The sequence below is a fragment of the Entelurus aequoreus genome, linkage group LG11 (assembly GCF_033978785.1).
Source record: "Entelurus aequoreus isolate RoL-2023_Sb linkage group LG11, RoL_Eaeq_v1.1, whole genome shotgun sequence".
In the NCBI taxonomy this organism is placed as follows: Eukaryota; Metazoa; Chordata; class Actinopteri; order Syngnathiformes; family Syngnathidae; genus Entelurus; species Entelurus aequoreus.
In genome coordinates this window covers 32,991,654-33,017,019 of record NC_084741.1, presented here as the reverse complement: position 1 = coordinate 33,017,019, position 25,366 = coordinate 32,991,654, and the positions used below count along the sequence as shown (strand labels likewise).

The window sequence follows — 25,366 nt, the reverse complement described above, 5'->3', positions numbered from 1 at the left end:
GATGCACATTAAACAGCTTGTGTGTAACAAGTACAATACTTGCAGTATAAACACTTTTGAGGGCACAACAAAAAAACACACTATAAACTATCCACTACTGCTATCTATCGTCTTGGACTTAATTGAAACTTAATGTCATACTTTCAAATGAGAAAGATAACACAAATGGACAACAGTTATCATACTCAGCTAATTTTTAAATGTTGCAATAAAAAATACGATTTTATTTTAAAAAACAATTAGTATTTATTGACACACACAAAAATAACAAAAATTGGTACCCTTGAGTACCGGTATTGATTCCCTGATCCCAGTAATTGGTACCGTATCGGTTCAAATGTGAACCGTAGCCATCCCTATACATAATAAATCAATAAAACGAGTTCCGACAATTTCCAAGTTATGTTTATTACTATACCTCAATTTACAACCTTTACACAAGACAAGGCTGTTTGAAAAAAGTGCAAATGAGTCACTGGAATGACTTTTACTTGCCTCTGACGCCTCTTTGGATGTTTTTTTCATTCCTATCAGAAACATCTCTATCCCTTCTCCTGTTCCAGTGTGCTGCTTCTACTGGTTAAGTCAGAGCTCTGTTGCCATCTAGCTGAAGGTTTGTGTATCATTCATGAATGAAGACAATGATACTGAAGACACCCCCACTATTTGAGAATTACTTATATAAGATATTATGTGAAGAGATTAAAATTCATTTTAAAAATGTAATTGCTATTTTAATTTGTTTTGACATTTTGAAGAAAAGTTCAGTGCCCCAATACATACAATAGAGAGAGTTCACAGTTCATGGGGCCAGATCTGGCAAGCCATTTAAAATAATGTGGCAGGCATCATTTATTGTGGCCCGCCACTTCACTTAAGGTGGCCCACTACATCATCAAAGTGGCCCTCCACATCTTTAAATATGGGTCTCCACATCACCTAATGTGGCCCACTACTTCATTTAAAATGGCCTGCCACGTCATATACTGTGGCCCACTACATTTCATTAAATGTGGCCCAAGACATAATTTAAATTGGCCTACAACTAATACACTTTGGCCCTCCATATCATTTAATGTGGCTACTCTACATAGTTTAGAGTAGCCTGCCACTTCATTGAATTTGATCCTCCACATCATATAATGTGGCCTGCTTTGTCATTTAAATCGGCCCGCCACTTCATTTACCGTGGCCCTCCACATCATTAAAATTGGCCCTGCGTATCATTTAATGTGACCCTCCCTCCATAATTTAAGTTGGCCAAAAACATCATTAAATGGGTGTGTAATTTAAGGAGGCCTGTCACTTCATTTACTATTGTCCTCTACAACATTGAATGTGGCCCATAATATAGTTAATTGTGGCCCAAAACATTATTTAATGTGACCCGCCACTTCATTTAATGTGGACATCTTGACTTACAATGTCAAAACAAGTTATACATCAATCTGTTAGTAAAACATATAATAATCAAAATCAATGGCCAATGCAAATTGTGTAACTAGGCTAATATATGTTGATACTCATGCAGATTCACTTTTATAAGCGGCACTCTAAGGGCAGCCATAATTGTGACGTGGCCCTCCATACAAACGAGTTTGACATCCCTGTTACAATAGATTAAATTATGCTTCAAGTTACTATAATCTTGCAAAAATGGCATTTTAGTCAGATATATGAATCATTTTTAAAAGGTAAAACACATAAAAAATGACCACTTCTCTCTGCGTTTTGCCACTTTGTTGTGCCATTTCCACAAATATGAATTTATTTCAATTCAACATTTAAATCCTTAATTCGTTTGGGCCTAACGATACATGGCGGCACGCAGTAGCCACCCAGGATCCTTCCTGCACACCCTGAAGTAAAACTTTAAGGACACCCTCAAAAGCCAACCGAAATACACCTTAGGAATCAGTGCACATCCACCATGCAAAGTAGTGTCAGCCATGCAGCATTCATGTAAGTACAGTATTGTAAGAATTGTTCAGTAGTGACAGCAGACAGTAGCGTTAGTGCATATACGCCTCAAGGCATATGATTGGCCAGCTGAGCTGCGTGTGGAGCTGTGTTAAGCCACAGAAGAATGGCTGTTGTGATATGTAATTACAGATGTTGCGTATTTTGTTTAATAAAGCAAAGTCGTTTTAGGGGGGAGAGGGACAGCCCTCGTCCTCCTCCCTTGCAGGCTTATCAGGCAAGGGGCGCCTTGTCGCAAACACACGATCCTTCATGCTGCGGGGTGCATTACAGCAGGATGAAGATACCTGATAACTATCCATATCGTCTTCCACCTCTCTCTGGCAGGAGAGAACACACTTTGTCAAATGTGTGTGCACGTGCATCTGTGTGTGTGTGTGTGGAAGAACTGCAGCTGACACCTGCAAGCAATTAACAGCTCAGTAATAATTAAGAAATTAAATATACTAACTCATGGAGCTTGTTTGTGTACTACTATGTTCTGTCTACAATTTATGATGAATGTGTTTTACAGACCTGGTAGGTATCAAGGGGTCTCTGCAGTTTGGAGGATCGCACCGTCACACAGCCGATAGACACAGACAACAAGGCCTCCATCAGCAGAGGCAGGGTGCCTGAGTTCTGGACCGGCTTCACGCTGACATGAAGCCTCCTGGAGTGACCCTGTTCGAATAAATCATCAACTTTAACACGAGGCTATTACATGAGTCACAACCCTGTTTTGGCTACTTCATATACTGGGTCAATTTTTCTGTTTTTCTCTGACCTGCCGCAGTTGGAAGACTCCTCCTGTGCTAATGTCTTTTCCAGGAAGTAGCTCCACGGCAGAGTATTCTCCCTGCTCATTCAGCTCCTGGATGGAGACCCACAGCTCGATCCTGCGAGACACTTCGCTCCACCTTCAGGGAATGTGCACCAAAATTAGAGAAGCTTTAAATTCATCCCGTCTATCAGCACAAAGTCTATCTTTACCTGTCTCGCAGTGTTTGAGTCTTGGCTTCCAGTGCATCTAACTCCCACGGACGGCGTCCATTTTTAGCACAGCAGTGACCCCACACTTCTATCGCCAAGGCTCCGTCTGATATGAACTCCAAAAAGTCATCCGTCACATGAACAACATAGTCCTGTGCGGAACACAATAGTGAGTTCATTTAGGACATTCAACATTTGACACCTGCAAAATCAATATACAACAAAATAATTGCTACACTGTATGTGATTTAAAAGGACGATTGGGAGTTTTAATGACAAGTCGTCAGAGGTGGGACCAAGTCATTGTTTTGCAAGTCACAAGTAAGTCTCAAGTCTTTGCCCTCAAGTCTCGAGTCAAGACAGGCAAGTCCCGAGTCAAGTCCAAAGTCAAGACTGGAAAGTCTCAAGTCAAGTCCCAAGTCCTGCATTTTGAGTTTCGAGTCCTTTCAAGTCCTTTTAACCACAGACTAATATATTTACACAGATTGTGTATGCTTTTAAAACGCTGTATTTATTTATTACAACAAGTGCATTTGAAATTGCAGGAAAAAAAATAGTGCTGACATTGCACTTCATAATAGCACTATTAACCAGTCATTTTAAACATTTAACTCATTCCTTTACAGAATAAACACATTTGAAAAAGCAAGTGCAACTGTACTTATTTGCACAAAAGTGTTAACAATGTATTTCCATGGCATATAGCATTGTAACTGCAGTTTATATCCTGTTCTTACCTTATCTCATTGATATCATCTCATACTGTATGTGTGTTTATGTGTGTGTACACATGAAAAACATAACAAATACATGAACATAACAATGAACAGAGTTGTACTTTTTAGATGTCAGGGCCCTATGCAATATGTACACATATTCTTAATGTAGTATACATTTTAACTGACATTTATTTGACTATGTTTGTCTTTTTGTAGGTGGCTAAAATATGCGGTGCTGCTGACCGCCGTCTAACGTTACGTGGTGTGATACATTGACTAACGTAACGTTATGTATAGGTAGCTCATGCAACCCTGCTTAAAAAAAATCACTTGATAACAAGTATGAATAAGGTAGCGAACTGCAGTGGACGCAACAGATTGCCGAGTTTGCAATGACGTTATAACCATAGACATCTTATAAGTAGACGCAGCATTGGCTGCTGTGACGTGGGCAATTTGGCCGCCATCTTGAAGTGGTGATGAGGAGCCGTCGAGCAGCCTAAATTGACAGTTGACAGGTAGAAAACAAAGATGCCGGGCTGGTGTTCAGCGTTTTCCTGCTCAAATGAGCGGACTGTTGAAAATAGGAATCGAGGGATTTCTTTTCACAAGTAAGATTTAACATTAACGTACTATTGGTTGTATTTTGTGAAAAGAATATTACCACAGAGTTGAGAAGGAGCAAAGATCTTCAATATTTTTTTGTGAAAATCACAAAGAAATCTTCTGGGGGAGGATGACGCCCCTACAGGGGTTTGGTTTACAAACTTTCAGCCCCACATAAAAGAAAATTCACCAGCCGCCACTGATTATGATGCATTCTCATTTTAGGCAAAATATAAGACAATACTTTCTTAACCGTATAATTGTAACCAGGAATAAGTCTTCAAGTAACAATATTCAAATACTAACATTGTTGGGTAAAACAGAATTTGGTTTTATTCTGAATCCAGTGAAACAGATTGGTGGTTTTAGCTGATATAAATACTTTCAGGTGTTTATATATGTTTATGTTTAAGTATTTGGCAGACACTTTTATCCAAAGCGACATACATAAAAAATACATATAAAACAAGTGAAGTGAATTATATTTATATAGCGCTTTTTCTCTAGTGACTCAAAGCGCTTTACATTGTGAAACCCTATATCTAAGTTACATTTAAACCAGTGTGGGTGGCACTGGGAGCAGGTGGGTAAAGTGTCTTGCCCAAGGACACAACGGCAGTGACTAGGATGGCGGAAGCGGGGATCGAACCTGGAACCCTCAAGTTGCTGGCACGGCCACTCTACCAACCGAGCTATACCGCCCCAAAACAAAAAAAACAATCGCTGTAAACATTTTCATTTGAGGGAAGAATGTAATACAAAATATCAATACAAAGTGTCAAGACAGAATAAACTCTCCGCTGCTGCAGCAACAGAGATACAGTCTATAGGTCCCTAAGATATATAGATACTGTATCTAATGTATTCATACATTGTTTATGTAGAATATATGCATGCTTATATAACCTAATCATATTGTTTCTTCAATTTAAAAATAGCTGACCGTTTTTTTTCCCCCTTCTCTGGGATTATATTCCCAGTTTTGATCTCGGACGTCTGGTCACTTCTAGCAGTGGTTCTCAACCTTTTTTCAGTGATGTACCCCCTGTGAACATTTTTTTAATTCAAGTACCCCCTAATCAGAGCAAAGCATTTTTGGTTGAAAAAAAGAGATAGAGAAGTAAAATACAGCACTATGTCATCAGTTTCTGATTTATAAAATTGTATAACAGTGCAAAATATTGCTCATTTGTTGTGGTCTTTCTTGAACTATTTGGAAAAAAAGATATAAAAATAACTAAAAACTTGTTGAAAAATAAACAAGTGATTCAATTATAAATAAAGATTTCTACTCATAGAAGTAATCATCATTTAAAGTGCGCTATTTGGGGATTGTAATAGAGATCCATCTGGATTCTTTTTTGTGCGAATCATCTCTCTGTGTACGAACGCTTAATTCAGTCGTTCATTTTGTATCGCATGCGGAGCCCTACAAGTCACAGAACATTATTAATCACTCCTTAGTATTTCATCGTGTGTGCCTTTTTTTGGTGTTTTTTCCATTTTGTTGACTCAATATGGATCCCAAAAACTCAACAGACTAGCGTGGAAGAAGGAGGGACTTGCTGTGGAGTTTTAAAAAAAACACTATTTGCAAGGAGTAGATTAATGGCGCTCACAAGTATGGAAAAACTCACGAAACAGGTTTAGTAACACAGCAAATTTTAATTGTGATGAGACTGGACTTTTCTGGAAAAAAATGCCAGAGCAGACTTATTTCACAGCGGAGGAAAAGACACTACCTCTTGTTCAGTTTGCCTATTTCAAAGTACACACACGAAACCCCCACCCCCTTTCTTCTACCTCTGTCTTCTGCAGATGTTATTAATGTGGGTGGAATTTACTTTTTTAAATGTTTATTATTGTAGCAATGCGATAGTTAATGTAAAGGATTTTTGTGATTTCTGATCGTTTGTGAGGGCACCAAAGGGACTTCTGTATGTGTGCACGTGTTGGCAGAGCATTGTATACAGCAGTGGTTCTTAACCTGGGTTCCATCGAACCCTAGGGGTTCGGTGAGTCGGCCTCAGGGGTTCGGCGGAGCCTCTGCCGCGGAGATCAAGACACACCCAACTCATCTTGAAAATAAAAACTTTTCCCTATCGGCGTATTATGGATACCCCCAAACAATGTTCCCTCTAATTTTCCATCTGATTTGCAGGTGTGTAATTTGTTGAGTTCATGCACTGTGTTGGTTTTGTTCTTTGAACAAAGTGATGCTCATGCATTTTGTGCACCAGTAAAAAAAACATATAACTTTGTCTTGAATTTGAAAAAAAACAACATTTTATTTTTCACTAAAGAAGGGTTCGGTGAATGCACATATGAAGCTGGTGGGGTTCGGTACCTCCAACAATGTTAAGAACCACTGGTATACAGCAAGGTTCATCATTGTTTGGCTTGTTGATAAAGAGAAAGTTGATCCATCACCACTGTGTTATGTTTGTTTGATACACAGTACTGTATAGCACTTTATTTTGTGTTCAAAGTGTACAAAACCTTCGGTAAAATATGGACTAAAATATGGATTTTCGAGACTGGAACCCATTATTTATATTTACATTGTTTCTTATGGATAAATTTGCTTCACTATGCAATTTTTTATTTTTTCCATTCACAAATCCTCGTTCAGGAACAAATTCAGTTCGTAAATTGAGGTTCCACTGTAATAGCAATCATAAAATATGAACCAACATGCTACTAAAGACATAAGCTTACAGTAATAGTTCATATCTTTCTTACCTTGCAGTGGTCAAACTGGACCGTAAACTGTGTATCTGGGCTCAGAGAAGACGGCCTGTCTGGGCTCACCATTGGAGGAGCCACTGTGGGCTCGCCATGTTCCCAGAAAGTGTACTGACAGAAGACAAAGTTGGACAGGTTGAGAGGCAGCCCTGTTGCCTCCCTGATGCGAACCTGCAGCACGGACAACACACAGGATGAAGCCTCAGCACATATCCTATATTTGAAAGTAATCTGTGTTGTTCAGATGTGGATTATACCCTGATAATGAGCCTCTTGGCCATGTGGACAATCTCTCCATTGGTGTCCATCACCTCGTAGCAGCTGCTCTCACTTGAGTTCTCAGAGGAGTCGTCTCCACAATATAGGCGCTCAGGCACAGTGCCGCTAACTCGCATCAGCTCTACGTGCAACCTGCCGGCTAACTGTCCACACAAGCGACACAAACATCATCTCTCCGGTGTAAGGAAAGAGAACCGTCAAACACACGCTTGGAGATGAAGAAGATGGCGGTGGAGCAACTGATGAGTGCTTACCTCCCCCTGTTGACTGATGATGGGAACAGCGTATTGCAGCTTGACATCATGGAAAAGGCACTCCAGAAAAATGTTGGCCACTCCTATAAGATTGTGATTCTCTTGTGCGTCGTAAAATGGGTCAGAGTGTTTACCGTTTGCCTTGTTGTACTGCAACTACACACATTAATTTAATGAGTTTATGGATAAACTGTGCGCTTTATCTTCTCTTACTTACCATCTCCTCCGAGCCTTCCTTCCAGTCCCTGTAGTGGTCTCTCATGTCCACCAGCTTGTTCTCCAGCTTGTCAATCGTCCACACCTGAGTTCCCCTCCCCTTCCTGCGCACCTGAATAGCCGGCTCACTCACTATGGCTCCACGCTAAATAAAAAAAGGACAACATTTAGGTAGGCCTGAGGACGTGGAGTAGTTAGAACGATTGCTTGGTGGCGGGGGTCAGACGGCTGACCTTGCGGTTGGCACTGAGGTTGGCTGCAGGAATCTGAAGCGTGACCTGATAGTCGGTCAGTTTGCTCATCTCCTCAGCCAAAAAGTTGGCCTCTCGCACCAGCGTGTTGGCTTTTAGGACCTGCTCCCTCAGCCGAGAAAGACTCTGGCGGAAAAGTTCATCCCTGACGCACATAAACAGAGAATACAAAACATTAGCTCATTAAGGAAAAAAGGACAGAATTTCTTTATTACCCAAACTTGCCTATGGCCTCCAAAGTTAACATTGCAAAAATGTATTTACAAAGCTAAAGAAAACCAAGAACAATGTTTATCATTACATTATGTGAGGGATATAGAATAAAGCTCCCACTCCTCCCTCATGGCCATGATGCAAGAAAAGCCCACTACTCGACTCCTCCATAATTAAAGGGGACATTTGATGATTTTCGTCTTTATTTTTTAACTTATAAATGTTGTTACAATAATGGATACTCATATTAAACAATGCTAAAGCATCAAATCATAAATCATTTGGTGATAGATTGCACACAGTATTGGACGCCTCTGTTCGCATGATGTCACAGCGAGGTAGATGTACTTATTTGGACATATAAGTAAAACTATTAGCCAGAGGGACAGGAGCTCCTCCACATGTGTTTCAGGCTGTGAGGAAACACAAAAAAGTAGGATGAAGTAATATTTTAATCCAAACTTGGTATGTGCATAACAACACTGACATGAAACATGTAGTAACATAAATGCTGCAAAAAGCAGCTGGCGGGTGAGCAAGTGTACCTAATTTTGTGACTGAGTGACTCTACATCAGTGGTCCTCAACCACCGATTGGTACCGGGCCGCACAAGAAAAAAAAATGTTATTTTTTATTTTTTTATAAATTAAATCAACATAAAAAACACAAGATACACTTACAATTAGTGCACCAACCCAAAAAACCTCCCTCCCCCATTTACACTCATTGACACTCATTGTTTCTTTCCGTTATTAATATTTATGGTTCCTACATTATATATCAATATAGATCAATACAGTCTGCAGGGATACAGTCCGTAAGCACACATGATTGTATTTTTTTATGACAAATGGGACAAATTTTCAAGCGTTGACCTGTCCGCAGTTACAAAAAGTTTGGGGACCACTGCTCTATATGATGTTTGTGAAGTTTATTTTCGACCCTGTCAGAAAAAAAACCAAACTTCCAGATATACATTTTTACAAAGTACAATATTTTCAAAAGATACATTCCAATACTTTTGGAGAGGGTGGGCCGTAGTTTCATTTGCAATCTCGCCACGCTTCCAGAAACGCACATCTTGCAGGTAGACTAAAAAAAATGGTTATAAAGTGACTGTGGAGTAGTGTAAAGCAAAATTTACGCATAATTTACACCAATGCATATCTAATATATATTATCTAGACCACAAGGAAATGTTATAAATGTAGATTAAATTCCCCTTTAAAAATGATAAAGGCTGCCAAAAGAGATTTTTGGTGTTAGGCTCGCTGACAGCCAAATTACATATTCACATAGTTTATCACAGCCGTTAACCATGTTTTTTGTTTGGCTCCAAGCGGGTTATTTCAAACTTCCCAGCAGCCTTTAATGCAGCAAGATGACGACACTGACGATGGGCAATTACCAAATAGTAAACCTTCTAAAAATAGCGGAAACATTTTGCGATGTTTCACAAGTGAATCAAAATCCAAAAACTTGAACAGTTTCTTCCTTGACTTACACAGTTTCAAGATTTAAATAAAATGGAAGACAACTAAAACAAGTCAGTTGTGAAATTAGTGAAACTTTCTCTCAGTGCAAAAGGATTCTTTAAGACACACTCTAGGACACTTTGGATGCTGCATGTTGGCAGTTTCACTTAGTGGTTTGACCCGATCCAACCCAGAGCTACACTTCACCGAAGCTTTTCCAGAGGTGGTTATCGTCATATAATGAGGACAACTGTAATTCTACATGGCTCTCGACACTAAACACTGTCTTGCTGTATCTTCATCTTCAAGACTGGGTGGAACCTCATATTTATGGTAAAACACTGTGTGGGAAAAACCAACAGAGCAGAAAATGACTGTCATACATAAGAATGCAGAATAGCAATAGAGTAATACACTGACTTATTAATGATTAACCCAGACCAAGATCCGAGCCCATATTTACAGTATGGGCCTAAACATCTAACGGTTTGCGTGTATTAAAATATGTGCAAAGCTGATCTAATAGGCTTGTGCGATTGCGTCTCTTAAGTGAGCAAAATAAGAAGGGGAATCCATTTAGCGTGTATGTCTTCATGTATATGCAGATTATTAAAAGGCCCGCAATACTGGGAAAAGAATATGCAAATATAATCATATAGCACTCAACATGTGATTTATCAAGGAAAAAACTGTTCTGCGGCCCCTGTTTTGTGTCTATATTTAACATGTTAGAATTGTTTGTGCAAACTGGCACAGTTATGCACAAATGGCTGTGAGAAAGGAGGTGAAAGCACTGCAAAGACAGACTATAAGTGTTTGTCAACATATTTGGACTATCAGAAATTTAAAAAAATATTAGCCAAGTCGTGTATTGAGCAATATAATTTTCAAATTTTATAGCTGCTGAATGATACCGCAACACGGCCACTAATAGTACACGTGATTTTATGGCATACACACACTATTTAGCACTTGTTATTTGGATTTTTGTAGATCAGGCCTCATGTGTACGGTGCATTTGTATTTACTCATGTGTCCTACCAACCTTTCCTCTGTCCACAGTTGCAGCTTGCTGTGTGGTGTGTGCATCTGGAACGTGAGGCGTTCACTGCTGCTGCGGTGGTGCTGTTGTGTTTTCTCTGGAGAAAGCTGTTGTCGTAGCGATTCCAGCTCTCGCTCGTACATCATCCTCTGCTCCTCCAGAGCTGTGCGCTTCTCCTCCAGGTACTGCTTCTCCAGAACCTGGACAGCATTCTGCATGGGGTCTAGATGCGCAAATGTAGGTGTGTAACAATCAAATACACAACTTATATACAGCTTGCATGGCTAACACAGAAAAACAAATTAACATAAAAAGGGAGTATTGTTTTAGGGGCAAGTAGGGCAATGCCCCACCATGATAGACTGATGGTGCTGGTTATCCTTTAGTATGTATTTTTTTTTAACAAAGAGTAATTATCTGAAAACAAAATTAATGCATATACAAAAAAATAATGTGCTGATTTTGGAGTATTAATATTTCTGCCATGTTTACTCCCTGCCCCTGCAACTGAATGTGGGGCAGTGTAGGCAACCAAAGTTGCCACGCCAAAGAGTGAGCAGGACTGCCATGTGCCAATTGTAATAAATGGGGTTGGGGCTTGAATGCTGTTGCCCCACAAATTCTACCTATCAATACATAGCTGTGCATATGTGGACATTATTCATGTTAACCAAAACCGATTAATCATACTGCTTAGAGGAGCCATATGTAGAAATGTAATGTCAAGTCATCATAAATGGCCCTGATATGTCAAAAGGCATTAATAAATCATGTTATTTTCGAATACCTCTATAACTGATAACAGTAGTTCAGCCAGGATATACTTATTTCAAAATTAGATTTACAGCCCCGAAATAGTTATTGTTTTCATTTTGATGGCCCGCCCTCCACCGTTTGACCAATTAGAAAGTCTGTGAGTGTGTCACATCCAGGTAGCCAGTTACGCACCAACACCTTTGTCTGGCTACTGCCACTGGTAAAGTTACTAAACATGTCAGACCTTAGTAAATCTAAAAGGCCTCGTTACGATTCTCAATTTATTAATGACTAAGCCAGGAATAAAACAAGGATTTGTATCGGGGATGCCTTTGAAAGATGGAGACGATTGAAGGCGGAGAAGATTTTTTCATCTGACGCCAAACTTGCTAATTTCTTCCTTGATAGGTAAGTAAAGCATTAAAGCAGTTTTCTTATTACTTGTAATAAATGAAAATGGACATTTCGCATGTAAACTATATTGTCCAATGCATTCTATGACCGTGTCTAACAAAATTAGTATGTTCGTGCAATGAATGCTTAGTGTGATGCTCAGCTCCTAGTGTAATTCTTAGTTAGCATGCTAGCCTGGTCAATGACACATCGACATACAGGCTAAAGGAGCAAATATTTGCCCGTTAGCCTGTATGTCGATGTGTCATCCAACTGACAGGGAAAAGTATGTTTTTTAGTGTCAGTGTCTATTTCATTCTCAATATGCTGACACGCTGAGGAAATGGATCCAACATTAGCACGGCTAATTGCGGTTTCCGGTACTGTATGTGCATCAGGCACATATGGGGTGGTATTTGCTTGACACAATATCATGCATTACATGTAATGATTTTCTACTTTGTGTATTGACATGGTAGTAGGCTGTATGATTTATGTGTAACGTGGTTTATGCGTAACGTGATTTATGCGTAACGGGGTTTGGCTCATAGAATTGCACTCTGCACTGAAAGATGGTGATGTGCGTACATGGGAGGGAATGCAGTGCGTCAGGTTGGATGCAATATGGAGTTATGCTGAACGAAATGTGGCGGTAATTTTACTGTTGGCCTTGGCTTGCCATCAAAGTAGGCCTATGCGATATATAATATATTATATATAATTATACATAATATATTTCGAGGAGGATGCCACCCGAACGCCTCCCTAGAGAGGTGTTTAGGGCACGTCCGACCGGCAGTAGGCCACGGGGAAGACCCAGGACACGTTGGGAAGACTATGTCTCCCGGCTGGCCTGGGAACGCCTCGGGATCCCCCGGGAGGAGCTGGACGAAGTGGCTGGGGAGAGGGAAGTCTGGGCTTCTCTGCTTAGGCTACTGCCCCCGCGACCCGACCTCGGATAAGCGGAAGAAAATGGATGGATGGATAGATGGTGGTCCGTGCGATCAAACTAGACATTTTAGCAGGGTAATGCCAACAATCTATCCAGAGTCCCGAGTAAAATATTGCCATTTGCCTTGGAGTAGGATTCGGATTTGGCTGCGTATTTGGCAACCTTAGTCATGGAGAGTGGGAGGGCACTGCAGAATTTTGACCATGATTGCAGTACCATTTCTGGCCAGATTACTACATAGGGCTCCTTTAACAAAAAAATTGGCGACTGCAAATAGCTTCGAAACAAAATAATGTGCAATTAATTTGTGACCGAGTCCTTTTCCTACTGTGTGGGGCAGTAAAGCCTTCCTCCCAAAGCATGAGGGCACAACATGTTATTTAAGCATTTTTTCCCTTTTTAATAGCAACTTCTGCGTCTGATGTCGTCATAGGGTGCAATATACAAAAATAATAACATTACTTGAAAACCAATTGGTCTTATTTATGTCTTACTGTAACTTAGGGGCAATTTAGGCAGTGCACCACCATATTCGACAGATGGTGCCAGTTATCCCCCAGTATATTGTATATTTTTAACAAAGAGTAGTAATTTAATAGCAAAATGAATGTGCACACAGTAAGTACAGTGCATTGAAGTATTTGCAGTTCTTCACTTTTTCCCTATTTTGCTATGTTACAGCCTTATTCCAAAACGGAATTAATTAGTTTTTGTCCTTACATTTCTACATATAATACCCCATAATGACAAAGTGGAAAGGTTTCAATTATTTTTTTTGTTGCAAATTTATTACAAATAAAAACCTAAAGAAATCACATAAGTACATAAGTATTCCCAGCCTTTGCTCAATACTTTGTACCTCTCAAGCTCCACCAGGTTGGATGGGAAGTTTTGGTTTTCATCCAGGATGTCTCTGTACCTTTCTGCATTCATTTTAGTCTAGTCAGGGAGGTGACTAAGAATCCGATGGTCACTCTGTCAGAGATACAGAATTCCTCTGTTGAGAGAGGAGAACCTTCCAGAAGGACAACCATCACTGTATCAGTCCACCAAGCAGGCCTGTACGGTAGAGTGGCCAGACGGAAACCATTTCTTAGTAAAATGTTTGCCAAAATGCACCTGAAAGACTCTCAGATAATAAGAAACAAAATTGTCTAGTCTGATGAGACAAAGATTGAACTCTTTGGCGTGAATGCCAGGCGTCATGTTTGGAAGAAACCAGGCACCGCTCATCACCAGGCCAATACCATCCATAAAGTGAAGCATGGTGGTGGCAGCATCATGATGTGGGGATGTTTTTAGGGGCAGGAACTGGAAGACTGGTCAAAATAGAGGGAATGTACAGACACATCCTGGATGAAAACCCACACTTCTTATCTAACCTGATGGAGCTTAGGAGGTGCTGTAAGAGGAATGGGCAAAGAGGAATGAGTAAAACTGCCCAAAGACAGGTGTTCTAAGCTTGGGGCATCATATTCAAAAAGACTTGAGGCTGTAACTGCTACCAAATGTGTATCAACAAAGTATTGAGCAAAGACTGTGAATACATGTGTACATGTGTTTTTTATTCTTTTATTAAAAAAAATAACCTATTCACATTGTCATTATGGGGTATTGTCTGTAGAAAATCAATTTATTCAATTTTGGAATAAGGCTGTAACATAACAAAATGTGCAAAAAATGTAAATGCTGTGAACACATTCCAGATGCACTGTAAGTGTTTTTTTAGTATTATTATTATTATTTCTGCTGTTTTACTGACCTGGTCTGACCTGTCAAAGCTCCTAGTCCTTTCACTGTCTGCTACCAAATGTGGGGCGGTGGGAGCCTCTACCCCAAGTTGCCACGCCAAAAAGAGTGAGCAGGACTGCCATATGCTAAAGGTACTAATTGGACTCAGGGCTTGAATGTTGTTGCCCCCCAAAAATGCCTAGTACAACATAGCGAACAGTAGTAATAATAACTGTAACCAAAACCGTATTGACTATACCGCTTAATTTTACCAAAGTTGTTATTCAAAATTGTGTCATCTAATGCAAAATAACACAAATGTGTAATAAACTTCTGCATACTTGCCAACCTTGAGACCTCCAAATTCGGGAGATTTGGGGGAGGAGTATATTTATAGCTAGAATTCACTTAAATTCAAGTATTTCATATATATATATATATATATATATATATATATATACATATATATATATAAATAAAATAAATACTTGACTTTCAGTGAGTTATAGCTATATATAAATATGTATTTTATTATATATATACATATAAATAAATTAAATACTTGAATTTCAGTGTTCATTTATTTACACATACACACACATAACACTCCTCTCTACTCATTGTTGTATTTGAAAGTGCAATGCTTTGCAGCCAGTAGCACAGCCTTTGAAGGAGCATATGTATGGGCAGTGTAATATTCTGGGTTGGAGTCAATAACCAGGTGAGGTGATGAAGTTACGTCTCTTTACTTCATACTTCAGAACTGACTCCCACACTTGCCGTCAGGGAGCGCAATACAACGTAAACCGTTGGTCAACCAAAAAGTAACCACAGAACACTATAGTGTTCTGTGGTTACTTTTTAAACCGTTGGCCAACCAAAAAGTTACTCTTTGGTTGGCCAAATGTTTACGTTGTATTGCGCACCCTGACGGCAAGTGTGGGAGTCGGTTCTGAAGTATGAAGTAAAGGCTGTCCTCACTCAGGTCCGCACGGACCTGGAGGGGGCGTGCCTTAAGTCCGGCTGAAAATCGGGAGAAATTCGGGAGAATGGTTGTCCCGGGAGATTTTCGGGAGAGGCACTGAAATTCGGGAGTCTCCCGGAAAATTCGGGAGGGTTGGCAAGTATGAACTTCTGTCATGTGCTGTTTTTTGAGTAAATATCCTTCAGTCTGACTTTGGCCATGTTTTTGCCGACTTTTCCTGTTATTTCTTTGCTTGTGGGGCAATTAAGGCCACTGCCACAGGATGCAAAGGAAACAACCATTTTTTTTTAGTAGCAAATTCCAAGTCAGACGTTGCCATCTGAGTGGTGAAAAGCAACTTTTTAAGTGCAATATATTATAATTAACACATCAATTATGGAAAAAATAGACATTACTTGAAAACAAATTGTTAAAATCTAAGTCAAAACTGTATTCAATGCTGACTTGAATGTCCATATTTGGAGTATTCATGACCGGGAATACACTGGATGACTAATGTGCATGACTGGAGATGACTGGTCATATTTCTATTGGGCTTGTGTACACAAAATATGTTCCATAAAATCTGCCGAGCAAGAAATGTGGCAAAATTTAAGTCCAACAGGATTGATTGCGCTATTAAATTGTTAATTTTGTGGCTACAAATCATCAGGAGGCAGAGGAGTTGTCTAAAGTCGGGAGTATGTCAGATAAAAACTGTTTTACTGTACAGTACCGGCATTTAAAAATATGTTAAGGTGGGAGTAGCTGGAACAAACGAGGAGTTTCAGATATGGAATTTGTGGTATTCTGGCTGTAGACTGAGGTCCTTAGACATCAGGTGAATTACTAATTACCATTGTTCCCAAGAGTCTTCATTATGACCTCCATCTGGGCAAACTCATAACTGTAGTCCTGCTCAGAAGAAGCCTCGCTGGCCGTCTCCACATCCATCTCCACAAAGCTCTCCCTGGGAGAGACCCTCTCCAGCTCCTTCAAACGATCCCGCCGCTTTCGTTTAGGAAGATTTATCCTGTGACAAATGTGGACTTTAATTCACTTTGTTCATAACAGGCGTTGTCAATGATGAAATGTGGCCTACCTAAAAAAGTGGTTGTTGCCCCATAAGATACGGTCCCCATGCCAGAGGTGGACCAAAGAATCAATCATTGTTCCGTTCACGCAGGTCCTACAGAGAACATGCAAGGTGACATTGGAATCTAAACTGATGGAGGCTGAACAATTCCTTTGCAGCAGCGGATATCAAACCAAAAAAGATTTGTGGAAAGTGAGGTCATGTGACCTGTTCGTGTAGGATGTGGACAGGAAGTAGTAGCAGCAGCTCACCGGGCGTTCCCTATGGGCGTCAAAGTGACGTCACCATCTTGACACAGCTCCAGGACACAATGGTGCGGCTGGATACCGATCCCAAAGAGCTGGATGTCCTGAGAAGTGTCAGCGCCGACATGCGTGAGATCCTACGCACAGGTGAAAGACACATTAAGGAGACAATAACAGCAGGCCTGCTATTCATCTACTCCTGTTTGGCCTAATTTCTCGTGACAAAATGAGTCAACAAAAGATTAAAAGAGCCATGCAGCACAAGTGGTGTGCTGCGTGGGCGTTGTTAAACAAACATCTCATTTCTCAAAGGATGTCCAAGCCGGCAGCAAGCTAAGCCAGTCCACATTGCCGTGGTCATTTCACACTGAAATGGCAGGATGGGCGGCAGAATCCAGACAAAGGCCCGTTGTTCTGCTCGCCGCGCAGGCCGCTTCCTCGCACGCCTACAGGTCTGACTTTCAGGTGGCTTCTGTCTCACTAAACCACACATATCATACTCTAGTCATCTGAGTGAACATTTTAGCAATAACAAGTGTGTGGATGTGCTTACATTTTCTACACATAACATCCATCCATCCATCCATTTTCTACTGCTTGTCCCGTTCGGGGTCGCGGGGGGTGCTGGAGCCTATCTCAGCTGCGTACGGGCAGAAGGCGGAGTACACCTTGGTGAAAATCGACACCTCACTTGACATCAGTTTCTGCAGAGTAGGTGGTGGTAATTGTATTGTATGGTCTTATCATGTTGAATGGAAATCCCATAAACTGTAATTACTGTAGTGTCCTTGCTGTTCAGTCTTAGCAAAGAAATGTGGTCTTATTTAGAGAAAGGAAGGAAGGAAGGAAGGAAGGAAGGAAGGAAGGAAGGAAGGAAGGAAGGAAGGAAGGAAGGAAGGAAGGAAGGAAGGAAATAAGGAAACTCCATCTGGAAATCTAACTTGCAAAAAGTCAACTTCTATCTTTCACATTTACACATTTACGCACTACTGCGCATTGAATCACCTCGACAGTGTACAAACAGGTTATTTTCTGGCGCATTTAAAAATCAATAAACCCGCATCAGCAATTAAAACATATCTTATGTGGTACTGTCAAAATATCAATTGCAAAAAACATATTAAACTTGAAAAAATAAAAAAATAAAATATTTGAACCCACAATTTGTAGGACCCATTTGACGCCGTATAAGCCAGTGGTACCGCTCGTAGTCGGTTGATTGGAGTGGAAATGATGGGAATTTTCCCATTTCATCGCCGACATCGTCTCACAAGATGTAGTTTCTCTTTAAATATCCTTCTTTAAAATGGCCTTGCAAATATATATCTGCCCCCTAATCAATGTTTTGTTCTCCTTCTTTGTGGGTCAACACTTCCTGCTTCCTGCTAAGTTGCAACTTGTGACTGGATACTCACTTTGGAATGACAAGTGAGTATCCAATCACAGTCTCGTTAACATCAGGCTACCGAGATAGGCTACTGTCAACAACTTGTGATCTGATTGGCTATCGGAACTGTCTATCAACTCTATGTGTTCTCAAATTTATCCGCTAACAGTCCCGGTAAGTATCCAATCACAGGACGCGTAAATGTCACGTTCAATGTGAGGCCAGCTAGAAGGCCTTACTGACAATAACTCGTGATCTGATTGGCTATCGCAACTGTCTATCAACTGTAAACAAAAACTTGGTGAGTGTAATTTATTTCTGGCAGCAAGCAGCAAGTCAAGTGTTTTCGTACTAGCCAAAAGAAATTGTTTTTTTTGGACATTTCTGGAAAATCTCATTAAAATCTGTTCTCACTATCTATTTGAGTTATGTTTTGCTAACAAACAGAAAAACAAACACTGGCAAAAACATAACCTCTTTGGCGGAGTTAAGAAAGTATGCGTTCTGCAAAGCAAAGCGCACATATTTCGTCTCGACCATTTCCAAGGCGAAACAGAACTAGCTGGTCACGTTGCACAGCACGAAGAAAAATCACCCCGAAAACTGTTCACCGTGGGAAATATGAGTAAACTGAAGCTACTTCATAAATCTTGAGAAGTAGGAAAAAGTAAAGCTTATTTACTCATAGACTTCTTCATATCAGAGCAATCACTAATAACATTTTTCACTTCCTGCGCTAGAAAAGCAATATTTAATAATAATAATAGTTTGTATTTATATATCGCTTTTTTTCCTCATAACTCAAAGCACGTTACACTGAAAACTAGGGATGGACGATAAGGCCTAAAATCTATATCGCAATATACTGTATATTGCAGCCTCCTGCGATAACGATTTATTTATATCACAATATATTATTTGGTATATGAATGATAATAGAACCATTTCAAAACAGGTTACAAAGGCTCCTAATTTGGCTGCTGATATATGCAGTAACATTCCGCATCATTTGCAGTTGTATTATTTTCTCAAAACTATTATTAATCAATCTACTTGTTAATTTACTGTTAATATCTGTTTACTTTCTGTTGTAACATGGTTCTATCTACACTTTTGTTAAAATGTAATAAGCACTTATTCTTCTGTTGTTTGGTTCTTTACATTAGTTTTGGGTGAGACTACAAACTTGGGTATCGATTTAATGCCAAGTAATCATAGTGGGAGTATTGTTTATATACTAATACTGATACTTCAAATTTTCAAGCTCATTGAATCATTACATTTTTAATCACAATTATAATCAAACAAAAACAAAGGATGGCAGTGGAACAATTTCCTACTGTCCTTTGTTTGTTTGCTCTTAAAGCCCTCCTGTGTCAATTGACTTATTTCCTAAGTTTCTAAACAATAACAAAAATGACAAAATATATTTTTGATAATAAAAAATATTGCTCTAACCAGTGTAATAAAAATCAAATAATGATATTATACGTGATATTGTCACTGTTGAGATTTGTATCTGTCCACCCACCTTTTTTACGTTTGTGTGGTGTAGCATGTTTAGCTATTCCTCATCCTGTTTGAGATGATACTCGTAAGAAACAGTTTATTTACGGCAATGGAAGCAAGGATTGCTATCTAAGAAGTGGCTTTGCACTATGGAGGGACGTTAGCCACTAACGAGAAAGCTACATTACGTTGAGGACACGTTTTTTCACTTGTCGCTGTTAAATTTGCAGGACACAGCTCAAATGTGCCATCAAAATGGATTATCACAATAGTATTAAAAGCTCTATCGTTGACCAGATTTATATAATTTATACCATATATTGTCTATATTGCGCAACCCAACTGAGAACACGTTATTCATTCAGTCCACATTAACACGTGGTGGTGGTAAGCTCCATTTGTAGCTAAAGCTGCCCTAAAGAAGACGTGGCTGACAATTTGCCCCACTCGCCTCTTTGAATACCACTAAATATTTATAAACCAGGGTGAGTGGCATTACGAGCAAGGTGGGTGAAGTGTCTTGGCCAAGGACACAACATAACTGACTGATAACTGATAGCGGAAGGTAGATTCTTACTAAAATGGTAAATGGTAAATGGGTTGTACTTGTATAGCGCTTTTCTACCTTTTTAAGGAACTCAAAGCGCTTTGACACTATTTCCACATTCACACACACACATTCACATTCACACACTGATGGCGGGAGCTGCCATGCACGGCGCTAACCAGGCCCATCAGGAGCAAGGGTGAAGTGTCTTGCTCAAGGACACAACGGACGTGACTAGGATGGTAGAAGGTGGGGATTGAACCAGTAACCCTCAGATTGCTGGCACAGCCACTCTCCCAACTTCGCCACGCCGTCCCCTAGGAACTATCAACCCTAAAGCTTCTGGACAACCCCTCTACCATCTGAGCCACGCTGCCGCAATATAATAAAATGATGGATAATGAACTCTCATCAGAGGCAGTACATATGTAAACATACACTACTTACAGTAAATACAAAAACCGTAGTACCTTCAGGTAGTAGACCAGTAGCTCATTTAAGGCCGGGTCAGCGTTCAGATTGACCAGGAAACTCTTGTCTTCACCCACTTTTATCCCGGATGTTTCCAAAGAGATGCCCATGCTCTCCAGCTGCTTCTGGCGCTCCTTTAAACACAATTGTTTGGCTTTATCAGTGAGCATACTGCATTGTTTCATTTAGAGCAGGGCTCTTCAAAATTTTCCAGGTTAAGGACCCCAAACTGATGGAGAGATGGAGCGGGTACACCTCCTTATATATCCTGTATAAAATTGTGTTTTAAAATTAACTGGTCCTAAAGGTACGTTGTTATTGTGCAATACTAAAATATTCAAATACTACAGTATAAGGCTGTAAATCGCTAGCTGGCAACTAGTATGCTAATCACAAACTGGCAACAAGCACAACTAATCTCTAGCAGGAAACTCGCGCTGTTAATTGCTAACTGGCAACTAACGCCGTTAATTACTATCTGGCAAGGCAACTACAGCGATAATTGCTAGCCACTGTATCTAAAAAAGTTATTTAAATTTATGGAAAAATTGCAAGGGGAATATAATTGTTTGTGTTTTTAAAAAGTCGAATCAACCAAAAAAATTTCACGACCGTCTCCATTACTTCTATGTAACCCCTAGGGCAGTGCTTGTCAATTATTTTCTGTTACGCCCCCCCTAGGAAGAAGAAAATATGAAAGCAGCTCACCGCAGCCACTGATGTCAATACAGCCAGCACTAGCTGTTCGCTCCCTCTGATCAAGGCGCCGCTAAATATAGTTTGCCTGCGTTAGCACTTATAAGAACAGGATCGCAAGTATGTAATTTTTATTCTCATGGCCAGACTTGTGTGTTGATTTTCGTACCTGACGGTTTCGGCTAAAACTGTGACCTTCCTCAGAGGTTGTCACTTGATCTAACCTGAAACATCACATGACAACCTCTGAAGAATGCCACAGTTGCAGCCGAAACGATCAGGTACGAAAAGCAACACACAAGTCTGGCTATGAGAATAAAAATTACATAATTCTAAGAAAACCTAATGAACCTAATTGGACTCACATTGCTAATAGTATTGTTGGCGCTTTTTGGATGGTTATTTATTGGGTTTTATGGGCAGAGTAGAAGACCTCCTATTGACTACGTTATAAGCAGACTTACATTTACGAATTAAAATGCAAAAAAAATAATACATCCGTTGTCTTATCCTTCATAATGATTGTAAACGATAAGCAAAATTCCAAAACAAGTGTAGTTCCCTTTTTAAGAAAACAAAAAAAGAAAAAAATATATATGAACTTACAACAAAGAATAACTTTTTTAACATTGTTTTTTAGTCTTTAACAGAAAATATTTAAAGTGCATTAATTTGCCTGAAATAAAACAATAAATAAATTCTAATTCAAACTATAAAGTTTTTTTGACCGACTTCAACCATTTCTTATTGAAAAATCTAATTAAATAAACCCATTAATTAAAATTAAATTCCAAACATGCAACATTACCTCAGGAGCACAATATATAAAACACTTGAACTTACTATAAAGTGGCCTTGTGGTTAGAGTGTCCGCCCTGAGATCGGTAGGTTGTGAGTTCAAACGAGTCATACCAAAGACTATAAAAATGGGACCCATTATCTCCCTGCTTGCCACTCAGCATCAAGGGTTGGAATTGGGGATTAAATCACCAAAAATGATTCCCGGGCGAGGCCACTGCTGCTGCTCACTGCTCCCCTCACCTCCCAGGGGGTGATCAAGGGTGATGGGTCAAATGCAGAGGATAATTTCACCACACCTAGTGTGTGTGTGACAATCATTGGTACTTCAACTTTAAACAAAAAGCAATAAAACAATTTATACCGAATTTTTTTTTAATCAAAATGAGGACGTCAGGATTAATGGCTACAATGAGCATGTTTTGTCGGGCACAGTTTTTCGAAGTGGGGTTTGATAAAGCATGTCATATGCACCCCCTGCCATTGCCCCACTATTTGACAAGAACTGCCCTTGATGTCGCGGACCCTGTTGCAGACTTCTGATTTAAAGGTTGATCTGTCCTGTTCTCTGTTACTCACCGTGGCAATCTCCTCAGTCTTTCGAAGCTTTTCCTCCCAAGTGACGGTCATCTCCATGATGAGTTTCTCAGATTCATGTAGCTTATCTTTTAGCTCAGGTGACTTCAAGGACTACAAGAACACGAAAGGGGATCATGTTAGGACCATGTGAAAATTGGCCACAAAGACTTTTGATTTTGTCTCACCTCCGCCTGAGACAGCTGGACTTTGAGCTTCTCCACCTCCTCTCGGAGTTCCCGAATGATGCGAGCATTGGGGTCTTCGTTCACCACGGCGTGGTTGACAATCCTTTTGGCTCGATCGGCATAGCGCAGAGTGGAAAGAGTCTCTTCATAGTTATCTGCTGCAGGACTCACTGTGGCTATCATAGCCGTTTTACTGTTTCCACCAAGATTGTCCTACAGAGAAGAAAAGTCAACATGTCTCGTCTTTCTACTGTACGTGACTGGTAATGCACCCTTTTGGCTTTGAAGGCGACTAGAAATAGCTACAATTTGGATTTCAAACCTTGAGCAGCCAGGTAAGGACAGAGTCTCTGTAAGGCACAAATTTGGCCTTCCCCTTCCCTGCAGACTGATCCGCTAATGCGGAAATCACACAACCTAGCGTAGTCAAAGACCTACAACATCACACACACACACACACACACACACACACACACACACACACACACACACACACACACACACGCACACAAATTTCCATTTTAAAGACTTTCTGTTTTATGTCTCACGTATATTTTATGGACATTACACACAGGAGTCACTTTTTAAGAAACTTTGCACAATTGAATCAGATCCAATACAAGAGCTGTATCACAAAGTCTGCTTTTACCAACATAACTAGAACCACACATAGTCACAAAAAGTGCAGTGTTAATTTTGTTGACTACATTTTTTTATCATCGACGACCTATTTTCCCCTGACTAAAATAAGATAATAACGAGTCAAAACAAATGCACATTGACTAAAAAAATTACATATCTAATTTACAATTTGGTCAAATAATACAAATGAGAGAAAATGTTGACAGAGCAAAATCCAATCATATTTAATGTTTGTCTTTAGGATAGGACTAGTTATCCAATCACAGTAGCATGTGGAAAAGTAGGGGGGAAATCAGAATTAGCAATAATAACTACTGTCTTTGTAAGGCACAGTGTTTTGAGTTTTCTCTGAGAAAACAAGACTGTATTATTACACACTTCAATACATTATGTATTGTACACTTGGAAGAAAAAGAAGAGAAGACATATGGACGCATTTCACCTTTTCCGCAGTAGACAACAAGTTACGTTGTAAACCCTATGACTCGATTTTCTCTGGTAAAAATAAGCACCGTCTGGAGCTGGCTATCCGCACATTTACGCAACAGTAAGTCGGCCGAAGGTAATATTTCAAAATTACTTATACTTTACTGAATTATTAACTGTTACTATTGAAGACGGTAAAGCAGGAGCAAGACCACTTACTCTACCACTACTTTTGTTGTACACCATGAGCGAGCTTGTACACCAATTTATTATGCAAGATACCTTTACAGTGCATTTTAATCGATGTCCTCAGTATACTGTTAAGCTTCTAATTGCACAACTTGCAAATCCAAAAGACTAAATTTTTCATTTTTCAAGCTAACACACAAAGTAAGCAGCTTCGTGAGATATGTTCTAGATTTATAACACTAGTTGCTGTATTTAAACAGAACAGAGGCCATGATGCCAAATGTGCACACTCAGTGTAGTTACACAATGCAGAGGACAAATTTCACCACACCTAGTGGGTGTGTGACAATCATTGGTACTTTAACTTTAACAATATAGAATACAACTGGATGGACGAGCATTATCTTTCGTACACAGACATACATATCGCTTGTTGTACAATCTGTCAAACATTGTTGCTAGATGTCACAAGAGAAACAAGCAACAAGCTCTAGGAAAACAAGTCACTTCTAATAAATAGATAATGAGTGGACTCTGCAACAATGGACGAAGAGGCAGCAGACGCCGCATTAGTCCCGTCCCCAAGGCATTACATTATTTCATAAAACTCCTGTTGTTAATTGTAGTACATGCTATTGAGGGGCTGATTTGAGATACAAGTGTTTGGAGTTACGAGCTCGGTCGTGAAACGCAATGTGCTCGTAAGTTGAGATACTACTATAGATGTTATCAGTGTTTGTACTAAAGATGTTAAAAATTGTTTTCCAGTAACGGGTAAGTAATATAATTACTATTTTAATTGTTACGACGCCGTTGGCGTCACCGACAGTAAAAATGTGGCATATTATTACTGTATGTCTTGACAGAGCCACAGAGGGACTCTTCATACACCCACACAGCACTTACCTCATTTTCTACCAATCAAACTAATGCTATAGGTGCATTCACAGACATCCAGTTAAAACTTAGGTCCTAGAGCAGAGCGTCCATTGTGACTATAATCTCACATCACACGCCAGATATTACGTTTTTCAAAAAAGTAATGCAA

General features: G+C 39.8%; 1 protein-coding gene across 5 annotated transcripts in view; it reads right to left on the bottom strand.

The window, feature by feature from the left end:
• The window catches only part of kif13a (kinesin family member 13A), a 105,836-nt gene that overhangs the window by 21,340 nt on the left and 59,130 nt on the right, over nt 1-25,366 (bottom strand). For 3 of the 5 annotated variants that reach the window (XM_062062991.1, XM_062062995.1, XM_062062992.1), the window contains exons 10-26: nt 23,384-23,495; nt 23,062-23,274; nt 22,877-22,987; nt 20,803-20,937; nt 16,896-17,026; nt 16,651-16,737; nt 16,406-16,581; nt 10,756-10,975; nt 8,005-8,167; nt 7,773-7,916; nt 7,556-7,711; nt 7,280-7,444; nt 7,020-7,193; nt 2,953-3,104; nt 2,747-2,879; nt 2,497-2,643; nt 2,268-2,381 (exon numbers count right to left, since the gene is read on the bottom strand). In XM_062062991.1, coding sequence (XP_061918975.1) covers nt 2,268-2,381; nt 2,497-2,643; nt 2,747-2,879; nt 2,953-3,104; nt 7,020-7,193; nt 7,280-7,444; nt 7,556-7,711; nt 7,773-7,916; nt 8,005-8,167; nt 10,756-10,975; nt 16,406-16,581; nt 16,651-16,737; nt 16,896-17,026; nt 20,803-20,937; nt 22,877-22,987; nt 23,062-23,274; nt 23,384-23,495 — 2,533 coding nt within the window. The remainder of the gene's footprint in view (nt 1-2,267; nt 2,382-2,496; nt 2,644-2,746; nt 2,880-2,952; nt 3,105-7,019; nt 7,194-7,279; nt 7,445-7,555; nt 7,712-7,772; nt 7,917-8,004; nt 8,168-10,755; nt 10,976-16,405; nt 16,582-16,650; nt 16,738-16,895; nt 17,027-20,802; nt 20,938-22,876; nt 22,988-23,061; nt 23,275-23,383; nt 23,496-25,366) is intronic. The other 2 variants (XM_062062993.1, XM_062062994.1) reach the window with 2 other exon arrangements.